Here is a 23633-nt window from a genome sequence, read left to right as displayed (position 1 = left end):
CCATTCTTCTGTTCTACCATCTGTCTACCCAATCACCTACTTGTCTGTCCATTCATCTACCCATCCTTCAAGATCTGTGCTAGGGCCAAGGCATGGAGTTGGGCCATGCCCAGCATGGAGCCTCCTGGCAGAACACCTGGTATTTGAGTAGCTATGCAGGAGGGCCTCCATGGTAACAACAGTGCAAAGGCTAAGTATCAGGCACCATTGTACTGGCATGGCATTCTTTTCATGGCTAACTTAAGGCAGGGCCATTTTACTTCAGCAGCAGTGATAGGATGGTGGGCCCAGTTGGGAGGTGATGGAGGACAGCTGCAGCAGAGCATCCTTTCTCCATTCCAGTTTTAGTGTTGAGCATGGGAGCCATGTGAGCAACTGAAACCTGCTCAGTGACCCAGGGGGTAGCAGAGAGGATCCCAGCTCCAGCCGGGGCAGCTTGAAAATCATAATGCCCTTTCCTCCTTGCTTCTGGCTCCTTGTCCAAGACTTAGGGAGGGTTCTGGTTCTATACCAGGAGCCTCAGTGTTGAAGGCAGCCAGAGAGCATTGGCTTGGCTCCTCAGGCTCCTGAGGATATAGAGGGTGTAACAGAAACGAAACAGCAGAGGTTGCTGCCTGGGCATTGGAAGTAGACCACCACACCCAATGACCCAAGCTGGTGGCCAGAGATAAGAACTTAGAGGTGTCTCCCTGCCTAGGAGACTGGGCTTTCCGCTTTCCTACCACTTCCTTTAAATGGACCATTAAGGCATTTGCCCATGAACTTAAAGTGACCCACATCCTATTCCCCTATATATGTTTCTAGTTGGATCTCTCTGCCTGACTCTTAATCCCTACCTCATGTGGCCCTGGGATGGAGCACTGCCCTCCCAACTCATGATGGCCTCCATGCCCAGGATCTATAAGTAAAAATCTTTGAAATCCTTTCTCATTGTGGCAGTGGATTGAATTTGCACCTTCCATTGGAAGAAGCAGAGGCTACCCCAGGCCATGTTTTCACCAGACGCCAAGGAGAACACAAGGTTGGTCCCAGCCACAGAGCGATGATCAGGTAAGAAAAAAATAGACACAGGCCAGACAGGAGCCACAAAGCCATCTGCCAGTACAAACAAGCTTCCCATGTGAGGGACCCCCTGGTCATGGGTTGGGCAACCAGGTGTTAGGACACCTGCCAGGTAAGAGAAGTATCCCGTGAAAGGCACACTGTAAACGCCCATGTCCAGGCCCCTTTTCATTTCTCCTTATTGCAGATTTGCTAGCTGCTCTGGTACTGGAACTCCAGTTTAGCTGGGGGCTCTAAAATGGAGGGGCAAACAAGATCTTATCTGGGACGAGAGTTTGGAACTGTGACCTGCACTCTGTGACCAGAGCCCATTGGTAGAAATCAGCTCAGAAAAGCCAATTCTGAAAATTCACTCCCACTTTTAGCCCTAAGACTTCATGTCTTCTTGTGAGTTTGCTGAGCAAATGCGAGATCTGGGATTGTGGGGAGAATCTGGTCACTGGGCAAAGACATAACAATTCCTAAAATGCTTAATAATCAGTGCTTACTGCAAAGAAGACTGGCATGCAATATAATGACTTCATCCTCCAAGATGTGCATGCCCTGAGAACTTCCTAACATGCTTTGGGCGCCACACACTGGGTTCTCCAGGGCACCCACACCCGCTTCTCCAGTGGGTACTTGAGGAGGGAGAATTTCCAGGGTTAGGGATATACCATCTATCCAATGAAAACACCCTGAGAAAGATGGGGGTAGGCAGAGGCCAGGCTGAGGAGTCCCTCCTGGCAGGACCAAGAAGCAAAGGTCATGGAGCAAGGTCCAGATGGTATCTCAGGCCCCAGGGAACAGTTTGGGGGCACCCTGGCTTAAACTGTAGGCACCATCCTTGGAGACCATCCTTGGCAAGAGCCCATGTCATGGACAAGGAAGCCAGTCTGGGGCTTGTTAATGAGCAGTCACCCAGCCACCCAGACAGAGAGCCTGGATGAAGCCTCCCAGGTCCCTCCCCACATCCCCTCCTCCAGATGGGGCGTCCATACCTCCTGTTTTGCTTGGGAAAGTCCTGTGCACACATCCCAAGTGGTTAGTGCCCACTTTCCTTTCCCCAAATGAACCAGTTTGGATGATAAATTGCAGTCACCTCACCTATGGGGACATAGGTGTTGCTTTTTGGTGTACCTTCCATAAAAAAAGGTAAGTGTAAGGCTGGGCGCGGTGGCTCATGCCTGTAATCCCAGCACGTTGGGAGGCTGAGGCGTGCAGATTATGAGGTCAGGAGATCGAGACCATCCTGGCCAACATGGTGAAACCCCATCTCTACCAAAAATACAAAAATTAGCCAGGCGCGGTGGTGGCTCACGCTTGTAATCCCAGCACTTTGGGAGGCTGAGACGGGCAGATCATGAGGTCAGGAGATTGAGACCATCCTGGCCAACATGGTGAAACCCCGTCTCTACTAAAAATACAAAAATTAGCCAGGCATGGTGGTGTGCACCTGTAGTCCCAGCTACTCAGGAGGCTAAGGCAGGAGAATCGCTTGAACCCGGGAGGTGGAGGTTGCAGTGAGCCAAGATCGCGCCACCGCACTCTAGCTTGGGTGACAGAGCAAGACTCCATCTAAAAAAAAAAAATGTAAGTGCACATGTGTGCACACGTATGAATGTGAGTAAATGCGCATAAACTGTATGCACACATCCTCCCACCTCTAGGTAGGAGTTTATACTCGCTATTCCAACCATTGCCTTTTCCTCCTCCTGATGCATCCTGAGACACCCACAGCACAGTATGTGGGGACAGTCCTCACTCCTTTTCACAGGTGCAAGGTTCTCCTCATGCACAGATCTCATGCGCAGCATTTCTGAGTGGTGTGCCTCAACTCCTCTCTCAGGTAGGGCCCAGCAGAGCCAGTCTGAGGAGGCTCAAGGGGCTGAACCCAGCCTATGTCCTGCTATGGGCCTTTGCCCTTGGTCAAGGGCTGTGCCTGCCCAGACAGGCACCTTTTACAAAAGACTCTCCAACGACACAGTACAGTCTAGCAGGGGCTCTGCTAAGAGCTATGGCCTGGGAAGCTGGGATGGAAGGACGGGGGCCTCCCAGTGCTCTGAAGGGACTGAATGGATCTTAGGCTCTGAAAGATGCTTCTAGCAGTGGCCAGTGTGGCTTGAGGAACACGGCTTATCTTATTCCTTAGAATCAATAAGCTGAGGTCAACCAGGTGACAAATAGTTACTGATCATCAACTACAGGTCTAGCACTGTGCTCAGCATGCTCACGCTTGCCCATGTGTGCCCATGAATGCAGGTTTAGGTAGAAAGAGATACGAACAGATGATCAAATAAGAAATCATCAGTTATTTTTCTGCATCTATCGAGATGATCATATGGTTTTTGTTCTTAATTCTGTTTATGTGATATATCACATTCATTGATTTGTGTATGTTGAATCATCCTTGCATCCCTGGGATAAATACCACCTGATATGGTGTATTATCTTCTTGATGTCCTGTTGGATTTGATTTGCTAGTATTTTGTCAAGGATTTTTGCATTCAATACAATTCAGCATCACTTCATGATGAAAATCCTCAACAAACTAGGCATAGAAGGAACACACCTCAACATAATAAAGGCCATATATGACAAACCCACAGCTAACAGCATACTTAATGGGGAAAAGTTGAAAGCTTTTCCTCTAAGGACTGGAACAAGATGAGGACGCCCACTTTCACCATTATTCAACATAGTGCTGGAAGTCCCCACAGAGCAGTCAGGCAAGAGAAAAACAAACAAAAGGCATCCAAAGTGGAAAAGAAGAAGTCAAATCATCCCTGTTTGCTGATGATATGATTTTATAATTAGAAAACCATAAAGACTCTACCAAAAACCTCTTATATTTGATACACGAGTTTAGTAAAGTTTCAGGATACAACATTAACATACTGAAAGCAGTAGCATTTCTATATACCAGTAACAATCTAGCTGAGGACTAAATCAAGAAGGCAATCCCATTTATATTAGCTACAAAAATATCGAGGAATATATTTAACCAGGGAGGTGAAAGATCTCTATAAGGAGGACTACAGAACACTGAAGAAAAAAATTATAGATGACACAAATGAATGGAAAAATATCCTATGCTCATGGATTAGAATTAACATCATTAAAATGATTATATTGTTACAATAATCTAGAGATTCAATACAATCCCTATCAAGTTACCAATGTCATTTTTCACAGGATTAGAAAAAACAATAAATTTCATGTGGAACTAAAAAGGAGCCTGACTAGCCAAAGGAATCCTAAGAAAAAAGAACAAAGCTGAAGGCATAACATTATCTAATTTCAAATTGTACTACAAGGTTATAGTAAACAAAACAGTATGGTATTGGCACAAAAACAGACACATAGATCAACGGAACAGAATATATAACCTATAAATGAAGCCACATACTTACAACCAACTGATCTTCAACAACAACAACAAAAATATATACTGGGGAAATAACACTATTCATTTAGTGCTGGGAAAATTGCATAGCCATATGCAGAAGAATGAGATTGGACCCACACTTCTCACCATATACAAAAATTAACTCAAGATTGATTAAAGACCTAAATGTAAGACCTGAAACTATAAACATTCTACAAGGAAACCTATGTAAAACTCTTTTGGACACTGGCCTAGGCAAATAATTTATGACCAAGTCCTCAAAAGCAAATGTAACAAAAACAAAAATAGACGTTGGTGAGAATATGATGAAAAGGGAACACATACTGTTGGTAGGAATGTACATTCATACAACCTTTATGGAAAACAGTGTGGAGATTTCTTGAAGAACTAAAAACAGAACTACCACTCAATCCAGCAATCCCACTACTAGGTATATACCCAAAGGGAAATGAATCATTATATCAAAAAGATACCTGCGTGTTTACTGTAACACTATTCCCAATGGCAAAGAGATAGAAACCACCTAAGTGTCCATCAATGTAGGATTAGATAAAGAAAATGTGGTGTGTATATATACCATGGAATATGACTCAGCCGTAAAAAAGAATGGAATCCTGTCTTTTGCAGCAACATGGATGGATATGGAGGCCATTGTCCTCAGTGATACAACTCAGAAACAGAAAGTCAAATACCGCCTGTTCTCACTTATAGCTGGGGGCTAAACAATGTGTACAAATGGACAGGCAGAGTGGAATAATAGACACTGGGGGCTATGACAGGCCGGAGGGTTCGAGGGGGTGAGGACTGACAAATTACCTATTGAGTACAATGCTCACTACTTGGGTAATGGGTACGCTAAAAGCCCAGACTTTTCCACAATGCGATATTTGCATGTAAGAAACCTGCGCTTGTATCCCCTAAACATATTTAAATAAATAATAAAATAATAAAAAAGAAACTATCAGTACAGTGATAAAAGGTGGATTCTTTAGACAGGAAGATCAGGAAAGGCTCCTACTTGAGGACCATCCCTAGATAGAGTCAACTTTGGTCTTATTTTCAATGAGAAATGTCTTTAAAAATTTGAGCCGGGTCCCACATCTGCAAAGTGAGGACACCTTACGTTCGTTAGCAGATGCTCTTTCTGCTTGGTCTGCTGGTGGAAGTCATGGAACCTTCAGGAATACACATAAGAATGCCTCCTTTCCTGCACAAGGCCAACCCATGGCCTGGGAGCACCAGGCTGTGGTGTGGGCATCTCCCAGGAAAAAAATGCCTCTTGCTTTTCCTCAGAAGATTGACCGAAATTGACAACTCTCAGACTGTGTGCTAGGAAATCACTTGGGATTCTAACTACTTCTGAAAAAGGCTAATAAAAAGAAATGCAGCAAACACGTTGTCAGTGAAATTTCAGAAACTCAACCACAAAGAGAAAGCAGAGAGCTTAGCATGTGAGAAAAGTAAGGACCTAGACAGAAGATGCCCCGGGGGCTGCCAGAGGGTCCCCCAAAGGCCCCCCTTGCTCTGCTCTCCCTTCCTCTTTGTCCATCCAACTGGCCTCTCAGCTTCCACTTAACCCTTCTCATAAAACAGAAAACAAATAAGTAGTTCTTTAAAAAGTTTAAAGAACAAAAATGATTATTTTCACCATAGTCAAGATAAGTTGTTGATTCCTACTCCTCATGCCTGGTCTGCATCTGTCAAGAGTGTGGGCTTAGGTGTTTTGGTCGGTTCTAAGTTCAGGTTCTGGCTTTGTACCTTTCAGCCTGTGGGACACTGGAAGCTAACCTGTGATGGTTAGATAGCTGGTTAAACGTTATTTCTGCGTGTGTCTGCGAGGGCGTTTTGGATGAGATTAGCGTTTGAATTGCTGGAGAGCAGAAAGCAGATGGCTTTCACCAATGTGGGTGGGGCTCATCTGATCTATTCATGGATGGGAACAAAACAGTGGAGGATGACAGAATAACCAAACCTGTTTGAGCTGGGACATAGACTTTCTGCCCTTGGCACTCCTGGTTCTCAGGTCTTCAGATTCAGACTGGACCCACACCATCAGTTCTCCAGCTCTTGGGTCTTTGCACTACACCACTGGCTTTCCTGGGTCTCCAGCTGGCACATGCCAGGTCGTGGGAATTCTTAGACACCATAATCACGTGAGCCAATACCTACATTAGATCTCTTTATATATATGTCTTTTATTGGTTCTGTTTCTCTGGAGAACCCTGACTAATACATTATCTAATTCTCTGAATCTCAGCCTCCTTATCTGTGATTGGTGATGATAATGACAGCTCATGAGACTGCCTGACGCATAACATGGACTCAGTAGGTGACACTGTTCAAATTCCCATCTGATCTCACTAACCCCTCCCCAAGCCCTAGGGAAGGCCTGGTTCTCCCACGTGGCCAGGGCCTGGCCACTGAGTCCTGGGAGGCACAGTGAGAGGAAGCGGGTCTAGCTCACGCCCACACCTGGTCTCTGGTCCCTTCTGACCTCTTCAGGTAAGTGACATAGTCGCTTTCTGGGAAAGTAACAGGTTTAAAAATGACTCCAGGCCATCATCTGTGTCAAGGACCAATAGAACAGAGACTGCCCCATCTGCCTCCATAGCAGGGGCTCCCAGAGCAGGATGCAGGGCCCGCACTGCACCCCTTTACCCTCATCCGTGGGGAACAGGTTCTGGGAAACCCAAGCTGGGACGAAGAAGGCCACTTTAGTTCTTCTCGCCATCATGCCTGCAAACTCTCCCTTAACTTGCTCTTTCCTATTCGCGGGTGGCACCCTGGAAATTTTGTGTGGTTCTTCCGGTCACTCTCCTGTGCAGGGGGCTATCAGCCCCAAGTTTGAGCCTCCTGAAAGATTGGGTTAGCTGCCAGCTGGCTTCCCTGTTTCACCCTTTGCCTCCTCCCCTTCTCTGGCTGCCGTCTGTGTCCCCTGTGGGGCTAGCACAGGCAGAGAGGAGGGGCAGGAGAGTGGCAAAGTCCTTCTTGCTGTCTTCCTTCAGGGCCCGCTGGGCTCGCTGGAGGTCCCAGTTCTGGCCTGCTGTCTGAGGAAGTGCTTTTGTGGGTCTTCAGAGCTCTCTGCCAGTTGAGGGGCTGTGTCCTCAGGCCCCTGGGTTGCGGTGGTGACTCCTCTCACTGACTGCTTGTGTCCACCCTCAGCCCTGGCCTCAGGGGCTGGCCTTCTGTGTGGTCCCCACCGTAGGTGAGTCCTGAAGCCAGCCTGCTTGGGGCCTCCTCCCTGAATCCATGCCTGGCCCTCGGGCAGCTCGCAGCATCCTGGCCTTACATCCCCTACAGCCCCGTGTCCTGGCCTGCACAGCCTGCCACAGCCCCGTGAACCCTGAGCTTGCCAGTTTCTGCCTTCAGGCCCTTCAGTCAGGCGTCAGAAACTCGTCTCTGCGTTCTCAAGCCCCACAGATGATGCCCCACACCTCTCAGCTCAACATGGGGAGAGAGGACACAGGCAAAAGGCAGAGCACACTGTGCTTGGACACACAGGCCTCTCTATGGACTCTGAACCCCAAGTGAATTCTTGGAGCAGTTGGCCACTCTAGAGCACCCTGTTGGCGAGTCCTGCACAGCTGCACGGTGCCTTGCTGAGGCGCTCTCTGCCCATCACCCCAGTCCATGGGACTCAGCCAAAACTCCCTATTCCCAGGAAAATGTGCATTTTATGCCTGGTTCCATAGGCCTCCCTCCTTGACTGGCCATGCAAAGGTTCCAGGTAACCCAAGGAGGCATCTGGCTACAGAAGCAACTCTCTTAGATAGATTCCTATTGCATGTGTTCTGTCCTCTTCTGAGGTGTTTTTTTTGTTTGTTTGTTTTTCCTTTTTCTTTCTCCACTGGAAACACCTGTTGCTGAAACCCTAGAAGTGCCTCCTGCATCATTGGCACAAGATTCCGACCTGAGCATCAATGCTTTTGTGGGGACCAGGTGGCTGCGTCCTCACTCCCATCACCATCTGAAGCCCAGAGTGGTGGTTTCATTTGCAGGCTGATGTGTTGCCTGAGGTTCTACAGACTCTGCTGTATTTGAGGGATTTCGTTAGGGCTGTGGAGCCTGGTCAAAAGAGGCTCTACAATGATCAGACCACATTTTGACTTTTTGGCTCCTCCATTTATCATTTTTGTGGTCTTGGAACAGTTGTCTAATCCCATTGAGGCTCGGTTTTCCAATCTGTGGAAGGCGTACTGGAGGCCTGTGAGATGGGGTTTGAAAGGAGGAGATAGAGGACCTAGCACGGGTCCCTCTTATGGTCTCCCTGACCCCACTCCACCCTACACAACCCGTGCTCACCTCCTTCCTTCTGTTTCCCCAACACCACCCATACCTTCCCACCTCACCTCTCCATTCTTTTCTGTTGGGGTCACTCCCATCCACCCTTGGTTGTTTAGTTTCCCCTCTCTGGCCATTCCCCGAGTTCTTCCTTCTCTTTTGTGATGTGGCAACCAGAACTGTGGCTTCCAGGAGGAGGGGACCAGGCTATCCTACTAAATGGGACAATGTCCGGGCCATTTTGGATATTCCTAAAGGGACCTAATCCTTTTGTTAGATTACAGTTGATCACTCAGACTCTGTGGGAGATAGGGACAGACACCAAGTGGTCCCTATGTCCCCATTAGCATCTGAATCCCTCGGGCCCCAGGGAGCAGGCAGCAGGGGACCAGGCTGTGGCCTTAGGAGTCAGATGGGTTCACCAGCCATGGGACCTTGGGGGAAGCTCCTCCTGGATGGGGGTACTCAGGAGACGTGTATGTGATGATCACCTGTGATTACTGTTATCATTGCTGCTGTCTTTCCCCACTCCTCCCCGTCCCTGGCAGAGACACCTGGACTGGATCCAGTCTGCCAGCATGTATCAGGCATCTGCCCTGTGGCAGGAGGGAGAGAGGCAACTGTGAAAACGATGTGGAGGAATGCTTAAGACTCATCACAGGCAGGACCTGGGAGGCGTGCAGAGGAAGAGCAGTTTTACAGTTGACCGAGACTTCAGAATGCTTGTCCTCAAATGTCCTACCAAGACAGGCTGTTGGTACAGAGATACCATAGCCTTAAAACATGGAGGAAGGCTGTGCCAGCGTATGTGGGTTTCTAACGATCTCATCTGTAAACATGGTCTCAGACGCCACCGCTGCTGCTGCAGCTCTGTGGGAGCCTCTTTTCCAGCCAGGGCCTCCAGGGAGAGCTGACCCATGAGGCACTAGGCCCTGCCTTGGTGGGTGGATGAGGACCCAGGTGCCTGCTGCAGGGCCCATGAGCCTGAGGGCAGCCTGGAGCTGCATGCTCCTTCCGTGGGTCTCCCTGGTGTTACTGCTCACACTTTCTCATGTTTGGCTGAGACCTTTTCTAGGAGCAACACCTTTGCTTTCAGGTTCCAGAGAATACGAACTGAAGAATAAGCCATGATCAAGGCTCTATGGCTGCCCCGTTGGTCTGGCCGCACTCTTCATTCCACGCTAGAACATCCAAGGTGTTTCTGTAGGAACAAGCTAGTCCTAAACACGCACAGACGTGGAGCCTTTTTGCTGGGAACACATATAATATCCACGGAGCTCATCTGGGAAACAGCAGGCTAGCTTAATGAGCTTCTGCTTTCAGGGTGACTTCTTGAAGCCACGAATTAATTAGTTGGGGAGAAAATCCAAACTTCAGAGCCAGGTCCGCGTGCTGGCAATGTGTGGGAACGCTCACCATCGCGTGTGACCTCCAGAGGCCAGCTGTGCCCTGAGGGCGCACACCTCACCTGCTCTGCATAACAACGTTCAAGGAAAGTGGCCTGGAGGCAGCTCATGTGAGCTCACCTCTGCCTGCATAGTGCATCTGGGGGCTGCGTACCCTTCCACCAGCACCCGGCAGGGGCCAGCCATCACCCACAGTCCTTCTGTGCATCCTTGTCTTGAAGCTAATGCTGGAAAGCTGGAATCTTTCTGTCTTCCACAGCATGAGGGTCCCACATTCCCCCCGTGCCATCCACCCATGCTGTGTGTAGCCCTGGGTGGCCTGGAGCTGGAGGGGACTTCTGGGAAGAGCAGGGGCAGAACTTACCCCCCGCCTGTGCCGCCGTTCTTGCTGAAGTGTGTGCGCGGCTCACTGGAGGCCAGCTTCAGCAGCTCCGTCCACTCCCGCTCCCACTCCTCCTCCGTGTACACCAGCCCTGACTGGCAGAGGGGAACTGGCTCAGAGGGGGGCGGGCCACAGCTGCGCTGCCCTCCTCCTCTCACCCTCCCAACCCAGACCAGCCTCACTGGGACCCAGGCCAGGCACATCTATAGGTAGCTACCAACTACACTAACTGCACCCTCTTGGCCACCTTTGCTATGCACACTATATTTTCAAAAGCTCCAAGCTCTAATTCCAGAGCTGTTGGGAATCTGCCCACCAACAAGGGTCATTCTCAGGGGCTGGGGATGACTGAGCATTAACCTGTGCATGCACCTAACTGTGGCTGGCCATTACAAAGTTTAAAGGGATAATGGATCAACTGTAGTCAGAAAGCAGGCAGATTCTTCTAGAAGAGCAAGGTCCTCATGTTTACCATGCTTGGGGACAATTGGGAATCCCTTTGGACTGACCTCACACACAGGGGCTAGAGCCATGGGCTGCACCTGACAGCAGGCGGCCATATATATAATTCATCAGCCAAGCCAGGATGCTTTTGGGAATGAAGGTAGGCAGCTTTCATAATCATGCCTTAAGGAAACACAAGTGGACGCATAGTTGCTATCTGCCGGGACTCTGCTATTTCAACAGGCTCCTCCTTCATGGGCTTAAAAGCAGGAGACTTTCCTGATCCCAGGGACTGTTTCTGCCTCCCCTCATAAGACAGTCTGGGGTCTAGGGACCACGCTCTGGACTTGACCATGGCCCGAGGCGACACCTGACCTGGGTCCCGGCCTCCGGCCATGCCAGTGGATACCAACCTCCTTATTCTGCTGCGTCTGCTGCCACCTCCACCTCCGCTTCAGGGCTTCCCTCTCGGCTCCCGTCCTCATCATGGTATAGAGAGCTTTCCGTAACACCAGGTCCCGGTCGTGAAACCCCCACATTCCTGGAGCCAGGAGGCCATGGAGAACACAGGAGAGAAAGGACGTGAGGAAAAGACAAGCCAGAGGTGATGCAAACTACCATGACCCACTGGGAGGGCCTCCTGTCTGCACGCAGAGCAGCCTCCTTACTCAGCGGTTCTGTTAATTCCCCTCTAGCCTTCTTCCTGAGGCTTCCCATTAAGGCAAGTAGGTGAATGAAGCAGCACATCCTGTTCTTAGCAAAATAATAGTGGGTGAAAATCAAGTGCTTTTCCTCTCCGGCGCCCTTGGCAACCCACTCTCAATGTTGCTGGTTTGCTTTGAGGACCTAATGGTCATTATCCAAGTCTTAACATTTGGGTGGGGGACTGACTAGGGGACAGGGACAGGCTGTCCAGTGTCCTCATGGAGGGCTCCAGGCGAGGGAGGCCATTAGCATCGTGGCTTCTCCAGGGCGTGCCATTTCCCTCATCTCCAGCCCTGAGGCGTCTCAGCTTCCTGAGAAGCAGAGTGTCAGTGACACCACTGCACACACCAGGCCCACGAGAGACTGCCTGCTTCCCAGCGGGAGGGTCTCACCCTGTGTCAAGTGCTGAGAGGATATAGAGGGAAATGAACCACCTCTGAGAATGTGCTCTTGGCAGCTCAGATGTGTTCAAGAACCCCAACTCGTGGGAGAAGCGCTCAAAAGAAGGGCAGCCCTGGCTACAAGGGAAAGCACAGGGGAATCCATCCATCCATCCATCCATCCATCCATCCATCCATCCACCCACCCACCCACTCATTCTAGGTGCTGGCAGTATGCGTGGCAGTGACTAGGACACACGAAGTTCCTAAAATCTCATGGAGCGCATGTTGTGGGGAAGTGGGAAGTGAGGCAGCCATGAGGTTGGCACAGAGTGTACGATGTTGAGGGTGGCAGCTCCACGAGGAGAGGTGAGGCAGGCAGATTTGCTGTGGCATGAATGGAGACATAGGAGCAAAGGCTCAAATGGGTGGAGGAAGGAGTCAAGTTGCTGTCCCAGCACAGCGAAAGGCCAGGGACAGACCCGGAGGGGGCAGTACTTGAGAAAAGGCAAGAGGGAAAGATGGCTAGAGTGGGATTGAGGGGAGAGGGAGAGTGAAAAGGGGGATCTCAAGGGAGCTGTGAGCCTCTGGAGAGTTTTCAGAAGGAGAGTAACATGAACTGATGTTTTCAAAGGCTCAACTGGCTGGGCATCCTTGGATATGCAAGGGACAAAAGCATTTCCATGATCCAGACTTCACAATAAGGCTGCTGTTAGACACAGATGAGAGATTTATTCTTTTAGATTCTTTCTCCAGGTTTTACAAAGAACAAGGCAAAATATGCTCAATAATAGGGGAATAGTTAATATTAACCACTATGATGAAATATGACCCAACTACTGAAAATCATATGTCTGAAGGATAACAGCAGGGAAAATTCTCAAGTCGTAAGGGAAAATGTTGGATTCAAGACTGTGAACACAGCAAGATCATCATTTCACCTAAAGAATAGACAAAAGATTGGAAGACGATGACACCACCAGACTGTTAAGAGTGGCCGCCGCTGGGTGGGGGTCACTGATTTTCATTTTCTCACCATGGTGAATGTGGAGTACTTTTGCAATGCCAACAAGCAGAGTGTGCTCCAATGACATGGAGGTGAAGCAGGTAAGTGGGTGCCTTGCCTTTCCTCACTGCAGGTCAAGCCTGGGGAATGTTTCCCTTCCTCTTGGTCTCCATCCTCCTCTGGGACCCTTCCAAAACCCTGATGTATTTCCCTTGAAGCCTATTACAGTCTTATCTCACCTACCTCTTGCTGATTAGGCCTCACTGCAGGTCCAAAGAGAGAGCGGTCTGGGGGCTGGCCCTTGAGGTAGGTCACAGCACCCAGTTAAAGCCACGTCTGTTGGGATGTGAGTTTGACCAAGGACCGCATTCCTGTGTGAGGGTCATGTGTTTTGGAGAGGCGCTATCTTCCAGAGCGGGTAGGGAGCAACCAGCCCTGATGGTCCCTGGTGCAAACCCAGACTCACCTATCAAAATGGATTCGGCCCTTGTGCATCTAACGCTGGGCCTAAAGGGATAACTGAGGTTCCAGAAAGTGGATGATGATCCTCAATTATCCAAATATTTCTGTGTAGTGTGGCTGTGTGTGATTGGGAAGCTCATGTCTCTGTTGGACAAGGCTGCTGGTCTCTCTGTGGTATATTCTGAGTATGCCGACTCCCCTGTGATTTATCTGGGCAGTACCTACGTCTGTTTCCATTAGTCCAGGCCAATTGTTGACTGCTGTCAACATAGTGGATCCTCATTTACTCAGCCTCATGCGCTGCTCCCAAAACTTCCTGCTCCAGCCTTACCTTGTTCACCCCTACCTCCAAACACCCTGTCCATTCCTGCCTTTATGCTTTATCTGCGGGGTCTCCCTGCCTGCAATGTCCTCTTCTAGTCTCTGAAGTTCTTCAAGTTTCAGTAAAGATCCCACCTCCTCCAGGAAGTCCTTTTTATTTGTACCAGGCAATAGTCTCTAAGTCCCATCCCTGTGGCTATGCTTAAGGCCTCCTTCTCTCATGCCAGGTCTTTTCTTATGTGTATTCTGTCTCTCTACCAACTGCAAGCTACTTGACAAGAAGGGCCAGGATTGTTAGCTCTATCTCCTGGGGACTTTCCCAGATGACAGTGACATGGGTGACTCTATTTAGCGTATGTCTTTCCTTCAATAGCATATGTCTTTCCTTGCGCAGGCCTGGAGCCTGGCTACCCTCTGTCTGTGCTGCAGAGCTTACCCAGTGAGGCGGCATGTAAAAGGCAGTTCCCATCCCCTGTCGTGGCCAGAGGAAGAAGCCGTTTACAGCTTGTGCACACAGTGGACCACCAGTTCAGGCGACCTGGAACAGAAGCTCACTTTAGAACAGGATCCCAGAAAAGGCAGGGGCCACTGGGGGCGTTTGCTAAGGAGGCACAAACATCAGGGATAGATTTTCCACAGGTTTCAGTAGAAAGGGGGAACAGTATGGCTACTTCTCTCCTCAAATAAAATACAGATTTCTTTTCCCTTTGAAGACAAGAAGTGGCCAAATCCTCCCATCAATTAGCATGAGCATTAAGAAACTCAAGACCAGTACCTTCTCTCCTTGAACCTGGAAACATATTTTACACAAGATAAAACATTTCTCGGTCATTTCCTTGAATACAGCTTTCCCTCCTGAAAGCTATTTTTTCCTTTTGCCATCTAGGTTTTTTGATGCACTCATACCTTTGAAAGTATAGTTCGTATTTCATTTGATTCATCAAAACCATTATAGCTATGTAGGTGTAGTCATGTTAAATTTCATGAACATTTACATTTAGAGACTTCTACTTCAGGGAAGATAGAGCAGATGTACTTTTTCCTATTCCTCTTACTAAGTACCATGAAAAGCCCTGAAAATTATGTATAAAATCATATTAGAAGACTCTGAAAATTGGAGAAGAAGTGGCAGACTAGCCAGGATCCTGAGACTTGAGGAATGACATAATGGTGGGTTCCCTGGAGTTTCTTTTTGCCTCACATATCCCAGACTAGATACTGTAGAAACTGGAACCTAGAAACACCAATGAGAGCAGGCCACAAAACAAACAAACAAACAAACAAACAAAACACCAAAACAACCAAACAAACAAAAAAACAGAAGACAGAAAAGAAGAAGCATGCCCTCTCTAGACAGAATACCAGGAAAGGGGCAGCTTAGCAAGACAGTAGCTGCTTAGACATTTCCTCTTCTATTCCAGCCAAACACTGCAGAAAAAATTACAGACCGATTACCGCCCCTGCCAGCAAAGGTCTAGTGGGAAGCCTAGACTTCCACCCTCACCAGGCTGTAACAAGGTGCTCATCACTGCCTGCTCCATTGCCTGGGGAGTGTCAGAGAAGGCTGAGTTCAATGCTAAGACCTCAACCCTATGGGTGGTAGTAAGCACCTTGCCCTCCAGCTTCAGAGGACACATAGGGAGCCTGGATTTTCACACTCATCTGGCTGTAATGAGAATCTCCGCCTCCTCTCAGCTAGGGAGTACCCCTGCCAAGAAGTACCAAGCCCATTCCCTAGGTATCAACAGGGGCAGAGGGGGAACCTATACTTCAATTACCCTCTGGCAGTTGTCAGGCAATGGTCCCCTGAACCTACCAGAGTGGCGTCAGGAGGTCTGCTAAAACACAAGATTTAAGTAAGACCCAGAGTCCTATAACTTAATACCCAATATATACCCTCTTAAATTAAAAAAAATCACTTATACCAAGAACCAGGAAGATTTCAAACAGAACAAGAAAAAATATGAAAACTGAGATGATAGATGTTAGAGTTATCTGACTGGGATTTAAAAGTAGTCATCCTAAGAATACTTCAACAAGCAATTACAAACATACCTAAGACAAATGAAAAAACAGAAAATGTAGTAAAGACATAGAAAGTCTTACCAAAACAATAGAAGATACAAAACAGAGCCAAATAAAGAATAAAAATATGGGAAGATATAATAGGGACTGAAAAATACAAATCTGATTTTAAAAACTCAATGGATGTGCTGAAAAGCAGAATGGAGAGAATAGAATAAGAATCAGTGTAATATAAAGGTAGAACATAGAAATTACCCAATTGGAATAATAGAGAAAAATTAGACTTAAAAAAAAAACACACATGTACAGAACACAACTCAGGAACATGTGGGACTGCGACAAAAGTCTGGAGTCCTGTAGAGAGGAGAAATAGGATACAGCTAAAAAAGTACTCAAAGAAATAATCACTAAAAAGTTCCCAATTTTTGCAAATGAACAAACAAACATACAGATTCAAGAAGCTCAGCAAACCCTGAACGGAAAACAACCCATAGAAACTCATGCCAAAATATCATAGTCAAACTTCTAAAACCTAAAGACAAAGAAAGAAACCTTAAAAACTGCCAAGGAGAAACAACGCCTTACTTATATGGGAAAAACAATTTTAAAGACGTGGATTTCTCATTAGCTACCATGTAGGCCAGAAGGAAACAGGATCACATTTTTATTTTTTGAGACAGAGTCTTGCTCTGTCACCCAGGCTAGAGTGCAGTGGTGCAATCTCAGCTTACTGCAACCTCTGCCTCTTGGGTTCAACCCAAGTGATTTTTCTGCCTCAGCCTCCCAAGTAGCTGGGACACAGAGATGCACCACCAAACTTGGCTAATTTTTGGTATTTTTAGTAGAGATGGGGTTTTACCATATTGGCCAGGCTAGTCTCGAACTCCTGACCTCAAGTGATCTGACTGCCTTGGCCTCCCAAAGTGCTGGAATTACAGGCTTGAGCCACCACACCCACCCAGGATAACATTTTTTAAGTGCTGAAAGAAAATAACTGTCAGCCCAGAATTCTAACGCTAGCAAAAATATTCTTCAGTAATAAGCAAGAGACAGATATATTTTCAGATGAAGTAAAACTAGGAGATTTTGTTCCTAGCAAACCTACCTTACATAAATGGCTAAAGGAAGTTCTCTAGGCAGAAAGGAAATGATAAAAGAAGGCATTTTGGCATATAAAGAAGGAAGAACATGGAAAGAACAAAAATATGGGCAAATATAATAGACTTTCCTTCGCCTCTTGAGATTTCTAAATTATGTCTGATGGTTAAAGCAAAAATTATGACATTGCCTATCTGTTTATATGTTTCAATGTATGTTGAATAAATATTTAAAACAATTTTATTATAAATGGTAGAGAATAAAGAAGCAAAAAGGCAGGTAAGGTTTATATGCTTCGCCAATAGTAGTAAAATGTCAATACCAATAGACTTTGATAAAGTATGTGTATATAATGTAATAACTAGAACAATTCCCAAAAAGGTTATACCAAGAGGTATACTTAACAACAACCAACATTATACAAGCTCCTCCAGAAAATAGCCAACATTACCCTGATACCAAAATCAAAGAAAGAAACTACAAAAAGAGAAAAATGCAGAGTAACACCTCTCATGAATATGATGCAAAATTCATAAGAAAATATGAACAAGTAGAACACAGTGACATATACAAAGAACTATATACCATGACCAAGGGATGCAAGGATGGTTTAATATTTGAAAATCAATCAATATAATTCACCATATTAATGGGCTACAGAAGAAAAATCACATAATCATATCATGAATGCAGAAAAAGCATTTGACAAAATTCAGTACTCACTCATAATTAAAAATTCCCATAAAACTAGGAATGGGGGGATCTCCATAACTTGATTTAAAAAATCTGCACAAACATATAGCTAACATCATACCTAATGGTGAAAGACTGAATGCTTTACGTCTAAGACTGGGAAAAAGACAAGGATGCCCCCTCTCTCCACTGCTATTCAACATAGTATGAAAAGTCCTAGCCAGTGAAATAAGTCAAGAGAAAGAAATAAAATCTGTATTTGCAAATCCGAAAGGAAGAAATAACACTATTCTTAGTAGAGAACATGATAGTTCACACAGAAAATAATAAGAAAGCTACAAAAAAACATAGCAAATAAGCAATTTTTAAGGTCACAGGATACAAGATCAATATACACAAATCAATGGTGCAGTCATCCCCCAGTATCTGCAGAGGATTGGTTCTGGGACCCTTCCCCTTCTGACATATACCAAAATCTGTGTATACTGAAGTCTGATAGTTGGCTCTGTGGAAGTTGTATATATGAGAAGTTGGCCCTCCATATACATGGATTTTGCATCCTGTGAATACTGTAATTTTGATCCTCACTTGGTTGAAAGAAATCCACATATAAGTGGAAGTAGACCTCTGCAGTTCAAATCTGTGCTGTTCAAGCGTCAGTTGTATTTTACATACTAGCACAGATGTCCAAGGGGCCATGGAGCAACTGGAGTTTTCATACTTTGCTGTTGGGATTGTAAAATGGCACAACTAGAAAAACTTTTGGCAATTTCTGATACCATTCAACATACTCTGATATGGTTTGGCTCTGTGTCGTCACCCAAATCTCATCCTGAATTGTAATGCCCATGTGTCAAGGGAAGGTGGTAGGTGATTAAATCATGGGGGCGGTTTCCCCCATGCTGTTCTCATGATAGTGAGTGAGTTTGCATGAGATCTGATGGTTTTAACAGTGGCAATTTCCCCTGTGCTCTCTCTCTCCTGCTGCCTTGTGAAGAAGGTGCCTACTTCCCCTTCCTCCTCCACCACGATTGTAAGTTTTCTGAGACCTCCCCAGCCATGCTGAACTGTGAGTCAATTAAACCCCTTTTGTTTGTAAATTACCCAGTCTGAGGCAGTATCTTTATGGCAGTGTGAAATGACTACTACCTACCTTTACCATATGACCCAGCAATTCCACTCATGAATATTTACCCAAGGGAAGTGAAAACATAAGACTAATACAAGAAATTCACAGCAGCCTTATTTCTCAATAAAACTAGTTGCTAACACATCTGGGATTGTGTCTCTGAAATAAATAGCCATTGGGAGTTACCTTGGGTTTTGTTTTCTAGTGAACCCATGTCAAGACATCTTCATTCACTCTTTCTCAGGAAGCTTCAGGAGAATGTACACCACAAAATGATGGTGGAAACCAAAACCAGAGAAATACAGGAAACAGGAGGGAAATGGGTGAACAGCACAGAAGAGAGAAAAAGGTAATCTCCAGGCTGATGGCCACAGGAGACTCTATCCAACCTGATGACAGGTGCGCCTGCACTCATGGCTGCTTTTCAAAAGAATATGGCTATGGAAAGGATAAATAGCCTGGCTCATCTAATGATGGTGTCTTACATGTTAGGCAGGTGACACAAATGTCATCTTACATGTTACTTCTTGGATAATATTAAAATTGTTTAAAAATTGCTTCAAGTTTATGAATGGTTGTATCAAGTTTCTAATGTTATGTGAAACTTATAGTGACATATATATGTATGTTTTTATTTGGAGGATGAAATATAACATGCACCTCCTTAGGGCCTTCAACAATTTGGGAACTTCATTCAAATGAGAATGTTTATAACAGATATTTCCAAAGAGTTGTAATAGTATTTTAATAAAAAATTCTTTAAAAAAGAGAGAAATATTAATAGGATTTGAACAACTGAAGAAGCAGAACGTGTTCTACATTTCTACATTCCATCTGTCAATGGCTAAAGAAAACGTGGTGTAAATACACAGGAGCATACCATTCAGCTATTAACAAGAATGATGTCATTCATTGCAGCAACATGGATGAAACTGGAGGTCATTACCCTAAGTGAAATAAATCAGGCACAAAAAGACAAATAGTGCATGTTCTGAAATATATGTGGGAGCTAGAAATTTGATCACATAGAGGTAGAGAGTGCAAAGGCAGATACCAGAGACTGGGAAAGGTGAGTGATGAGGGAGGATGAAGAGAAGTGGGTCAAAGGGTACAAACATACAGTAAGATAGAGGGAATACATTTAATGTTTGATAGCAGAATAGGGTGATTCTGCTTAACAAAAATGCATTGTACTCGGGTGATGGACACCCTGACTCAATCACTACACATTATATACATGTAACAAAATTTCAAATGTACCCCATAAATTTGTACAAATAAAAAATCCAATTTTAGTAAAAAGTGTTGCTATCAGAATAGAAATAATGAAATATGAAGGATAAAGACTGCAAATAATGCTTGAAAATTAAGGCTCTCAGAAGTATATTTATTTTAGAGTCAGAGTTATTGCCTAATGTGTTGCGATATTTTTTTTTTTTTTTTTTTTTTTTTTTTTTTTTTTGAGACGGAGTCTCGCTCTGCCGCCCAGGCTGGAGTGCAGTGGCCGGATCTCAGCTCACTGCAAGCTCCGCCTCCCGGGTTCACGCCATTCTCCTGCCTCAGCCTCCTGAGTAGCTGGGACTACAGGCGCCCACCACCTCGCCCGGCTAGTTTTTTGTATTTTTTAGTAGAGACGGGGTTTCACCGTGTTAGCCAGGATGGTCTCGATCTCCTGACCTCGTGATCCGCCCGTCTCGGCCTCCCAAAGTGCTGGGATTACAGGCTTGAGCCACCGCGCCCGGCCTGTGTTGCGATATTAATAAAGTTTAATATAATAAAACTTGTTGGTTATTTGTTTAAACTGAATCCCTATCGACTCTTCAGTGCTTTTTGGTTAAGATTCAGTGATTCCATTGTAAGAAGTGGCATTACTGATAAAAAATAACTGTGCCCTTAATTCTAAACAAAAGCATGTATTAAAATTAACACTACAAAGTTAAGTAGACATTTATTTATTATATGAAGATGTTAATGCTTATGCTAATTAACTGGCATATTCTTATCAACTACAAGTCACCTTATTAAAGCTAACTGAGAAATGCAAGTAAGGGCCTTAATTGACAGTACTACTGGATGGACTGTTGTGGACATCATTGGAAAAAACATGCAGTTACTTAGTCACTTCTTTTTCTCTAGGCTGTGAAATAGCAACCTGTCTCACTTGACTTTTAAAAAGTGTGTATAACCACCAGGCTGGGATATAGTAAAACTGGGTTGCCACAGAGTAAAATAAAATGGCAAGATCTTTGCTTACAAAGGCATAAAACTAAACAGAATGGCTGTAACACCTGGAAACCTGACACATTTGACACTAAAGTGGGCAGACTCGTTCATCCTCTGCATTGATCTCAGCTGCTAGTGCTCTGGGCAGCCGTCAGGGAGTACGGGGAACATGAGTAGACAATCAGGGAGAGGAGGGAAAGGGAATATGCTAATAAGGCAGGTGGTCTGCATTTCTGTGGCAGACCTGGTTGTTTTGCCCACCCCGTAGCTTTTCCCTCTCATCCTCGCGGACAGAGCCCTGCTTGTGTCTGGGGCTTTTCGGGCAAGCCTCCTTGCCTGCCCCATGGGGCAACGTGCAAGTGTTCATACGTCCAAGACGATCTGTGCAATACCATCCCCCTTGCCAGGGACTGCTGTCACCTGGCCCACAAGATGTAACAGGAAGCCTGCTGGGGCTTGCTCCTCCTTCACAAGGGCCATAATCAGGGGCTCTCTCTTGCTGCCCTGAATGATGTAGTGTGAGGATGTGTGACCTGATGTGGCCACAGCTATACTGCATCCCCAGATGCAGCCAGCACTGACCTGCTGGGGAGAGAAGAGCAGGGTGCTATGTGTGCCTGGGTCCTCCATAACACTGTGCAGCTGCCAGCCCTGCCATGAACGTCCCTGTTTTCAGACTCTGAGTTGTGTGGGATAATGATGACCTCACAGTTTCAGCTCCTGCTGGCTGGGTCAGTGTGTTCTGCTCACTGCAGGACCTTCACTAAATCAACTAGCTCTGTGTCAGGGGATGTTATTCCCATTTTACAGAGAAGGAAACTGAGGCTCACAGGGAGTAAGTAAACTTGCCCACGATCCGCTGAACCCTCACAGGAGCCCTCACACACCTGGGACAAAATCAGATCACAAAGAAGGCCAGTCTAATTTTGTTTGTTATGGTTGAGTTTGTGGCAAGTCAATTTTAACTTCTCTGACCTATGTGATTTCAGAAGCTGTATTATTGAATAAGGAGCAGAAGTGGGCCTCAAATTTTCTACAGTGCCAAGAGCACCACACTCATCACTCAAAACCAAATGAATGTCACTCCTCTGCCATATTTCTCCAGCAAGTTCCTTTCAATGTAAAAGAAAAGAAAAACGAGTAAAGATCAAGCTGAAGTTCCCTCTATCTGCCTCCCCCATTTCATTCTCATTCCCTCCTCCCTCGCTGTAACACCAACATGAATTTCATTCTCATTCCCTCCTCCCTCGCTGTAACACCAACATGAATTTCATTCTCATTCCCTCCTCCCTCGCTGGAACACCAACATGAATTTCATTCTCATTCCCTCCTCCCTCGCTGGAACACCAACATGAATTTCATTCTCATTCCCTCCTCCCTCGCTGTAACACCAACATGAATTTCATCCTCATTCCCTCCTCCCTCGCTGTAACACCAACATGAATTTGGCAATTTTTTCATTATATCACAGGAAGACAGTATTTAAAAATACATTATATATTCAAATCTTCAGATAAATCATACTATTAACTGATGATGAATAGGGGCTGTACACAATGCTTATTCCTCTGCCACTGGTTCTGGGAGGCGCTGGCTTGGCCTCTCCCCTGCAGTAGAGACTGAGGATTCTGCTTTAAGACTCAGACTTGTTATTCCCAGGTGGGGAGTGGCTATCGAATGGGTCCATATAATGAGCAAGTGCTTCAAATCCATGTTATCCCATTCCTCCTATATTCCTTCCTCCCCACACCCCAATTCCTTTCCCTTGGGCTGTCCCTCCCTCCAACCTGGTTCATTGCCAGTGTCTAGGCATAGCAGGCCCTTCCCCTTCCCATCCCTACAGAGTGTGCAGATCAGCAGGGCCTCTGCTTCTTCCAGCCTTTATTACAGATACAAGGAGAGTAAGCCAGGGTCATATGGCCCAGAGGTCTACACTTGGGAGAAGGGTGAGGGATTAACCCCACTGGGGCATTCAACAATGAGATGTGAGCATTCTACATGAACTGGCTGGGAATCTTAAAATATCAATTTTCATGAAAAACAAAAGAAGAGAGAACGTTTTTAAAAAAGCGAATAAAGAGCCATAACAACCAAATGTAATGCATAAAATTGGGTTTTGGGAAACAACTCCATCAAAAAGTGGGCACAGGAATATGAAGAGACACTTCTCAAAAGAAGACATTTATGCAGCCAACAGACGCATGGAAAAATACTCATCATCACTCGCCATCAGAGAAATGCACATCAAAACCACAATGAGATACCATCTCACACCAGTTAGAAGGGCAATCATGAAAAAGTCAGGAAACAATAGGTGCTGGAGAGGATGTGGAGAAATACGAAAACTTTTACACTGTTGGTGGGACTGTAAACTAGTTCAACCATTATGGAAGACAGTGTGGCGATTCCTCAAGGATCTAGAACTAGAATTACCATTTGACTCAGCCATCCCATTACTGGGTATATACCCAAAGGATTATACATCATGCTGCTGTAAAGACACATGTACACGTATGTTTATTGTGGCACTATTCACAATAGCAAAGACTTGGAACCAACCCAAATGTCCATCAATAACAGACTGGATTAAGAAAATGTGGCACATATACACCATGGAATACTATGCAG

The 23633-nt window shown here is 45.9% G+C and overlaps 1 protein-coding gene and 1 long non-coding RNA gene across 13 annotated transcripts in view; one reads left to right on the top strand and one right to left on the bottom strand.

The window, feature by feature from the left end:
* OTUD7A (OTU deubiquitinase 7A) overlaps positions 1-23633 on the bottom strand; it is a 374921-nt gene that overhangs the window by 38320 nt on the left and 312968 nt on the right. For 9 of the 12 annotated variants that reach the window (XM_065547661.1, XM_045395224.3, XM_073995374.1 and 6 more), the window contains 3 exons: positions 14274-14375; positions 11377-11504; positions 10502-10614 (listed from right to left, as the gene is read on the bottom strand). In XM_065547661.1, coding sequence (XP_065403733.1) covers positions 10502-10614; positions 11377-11504; positions 14274-14375 — 343 coding nt within the window. The remainder of the gene's footprint in view (positions 1-10501; positions 10615-11376; positions 11505-14273; positions 14376-23633) is intronic. The other 3 variants (XM_065547662.2, XM_073995375.1, XM_073995376.1) reach the window with 1 other exon arrangement.
* Positions 911-22172, top strand: LOC123574406 (uncharacterized). Its single transcript, XR_006699261.3, has 3 exons — positions 911-1050; positions 19027-19131; positions 21995-22172. It is a non-coding gene; the product is annotated as an uncharacterized lncRNA (long non-coding RNA).

This window comes from Macaca fascicularis, chromosome 7 (genome assembly GCF_037993035.2).
Source record: "Macaca fascicularis isolate 582-1 chromosome 7, T2T-MFA8v1.1".
Lineage (NCBI taxonomy): Eukaryota > Metazoa > Chordata > Mammalia > Primates > Cercopithecidae > Macaca > Macaca fascicularis.
This window is presented reverse-complemented; position numbering and strand designations above follow the sequence as displayed.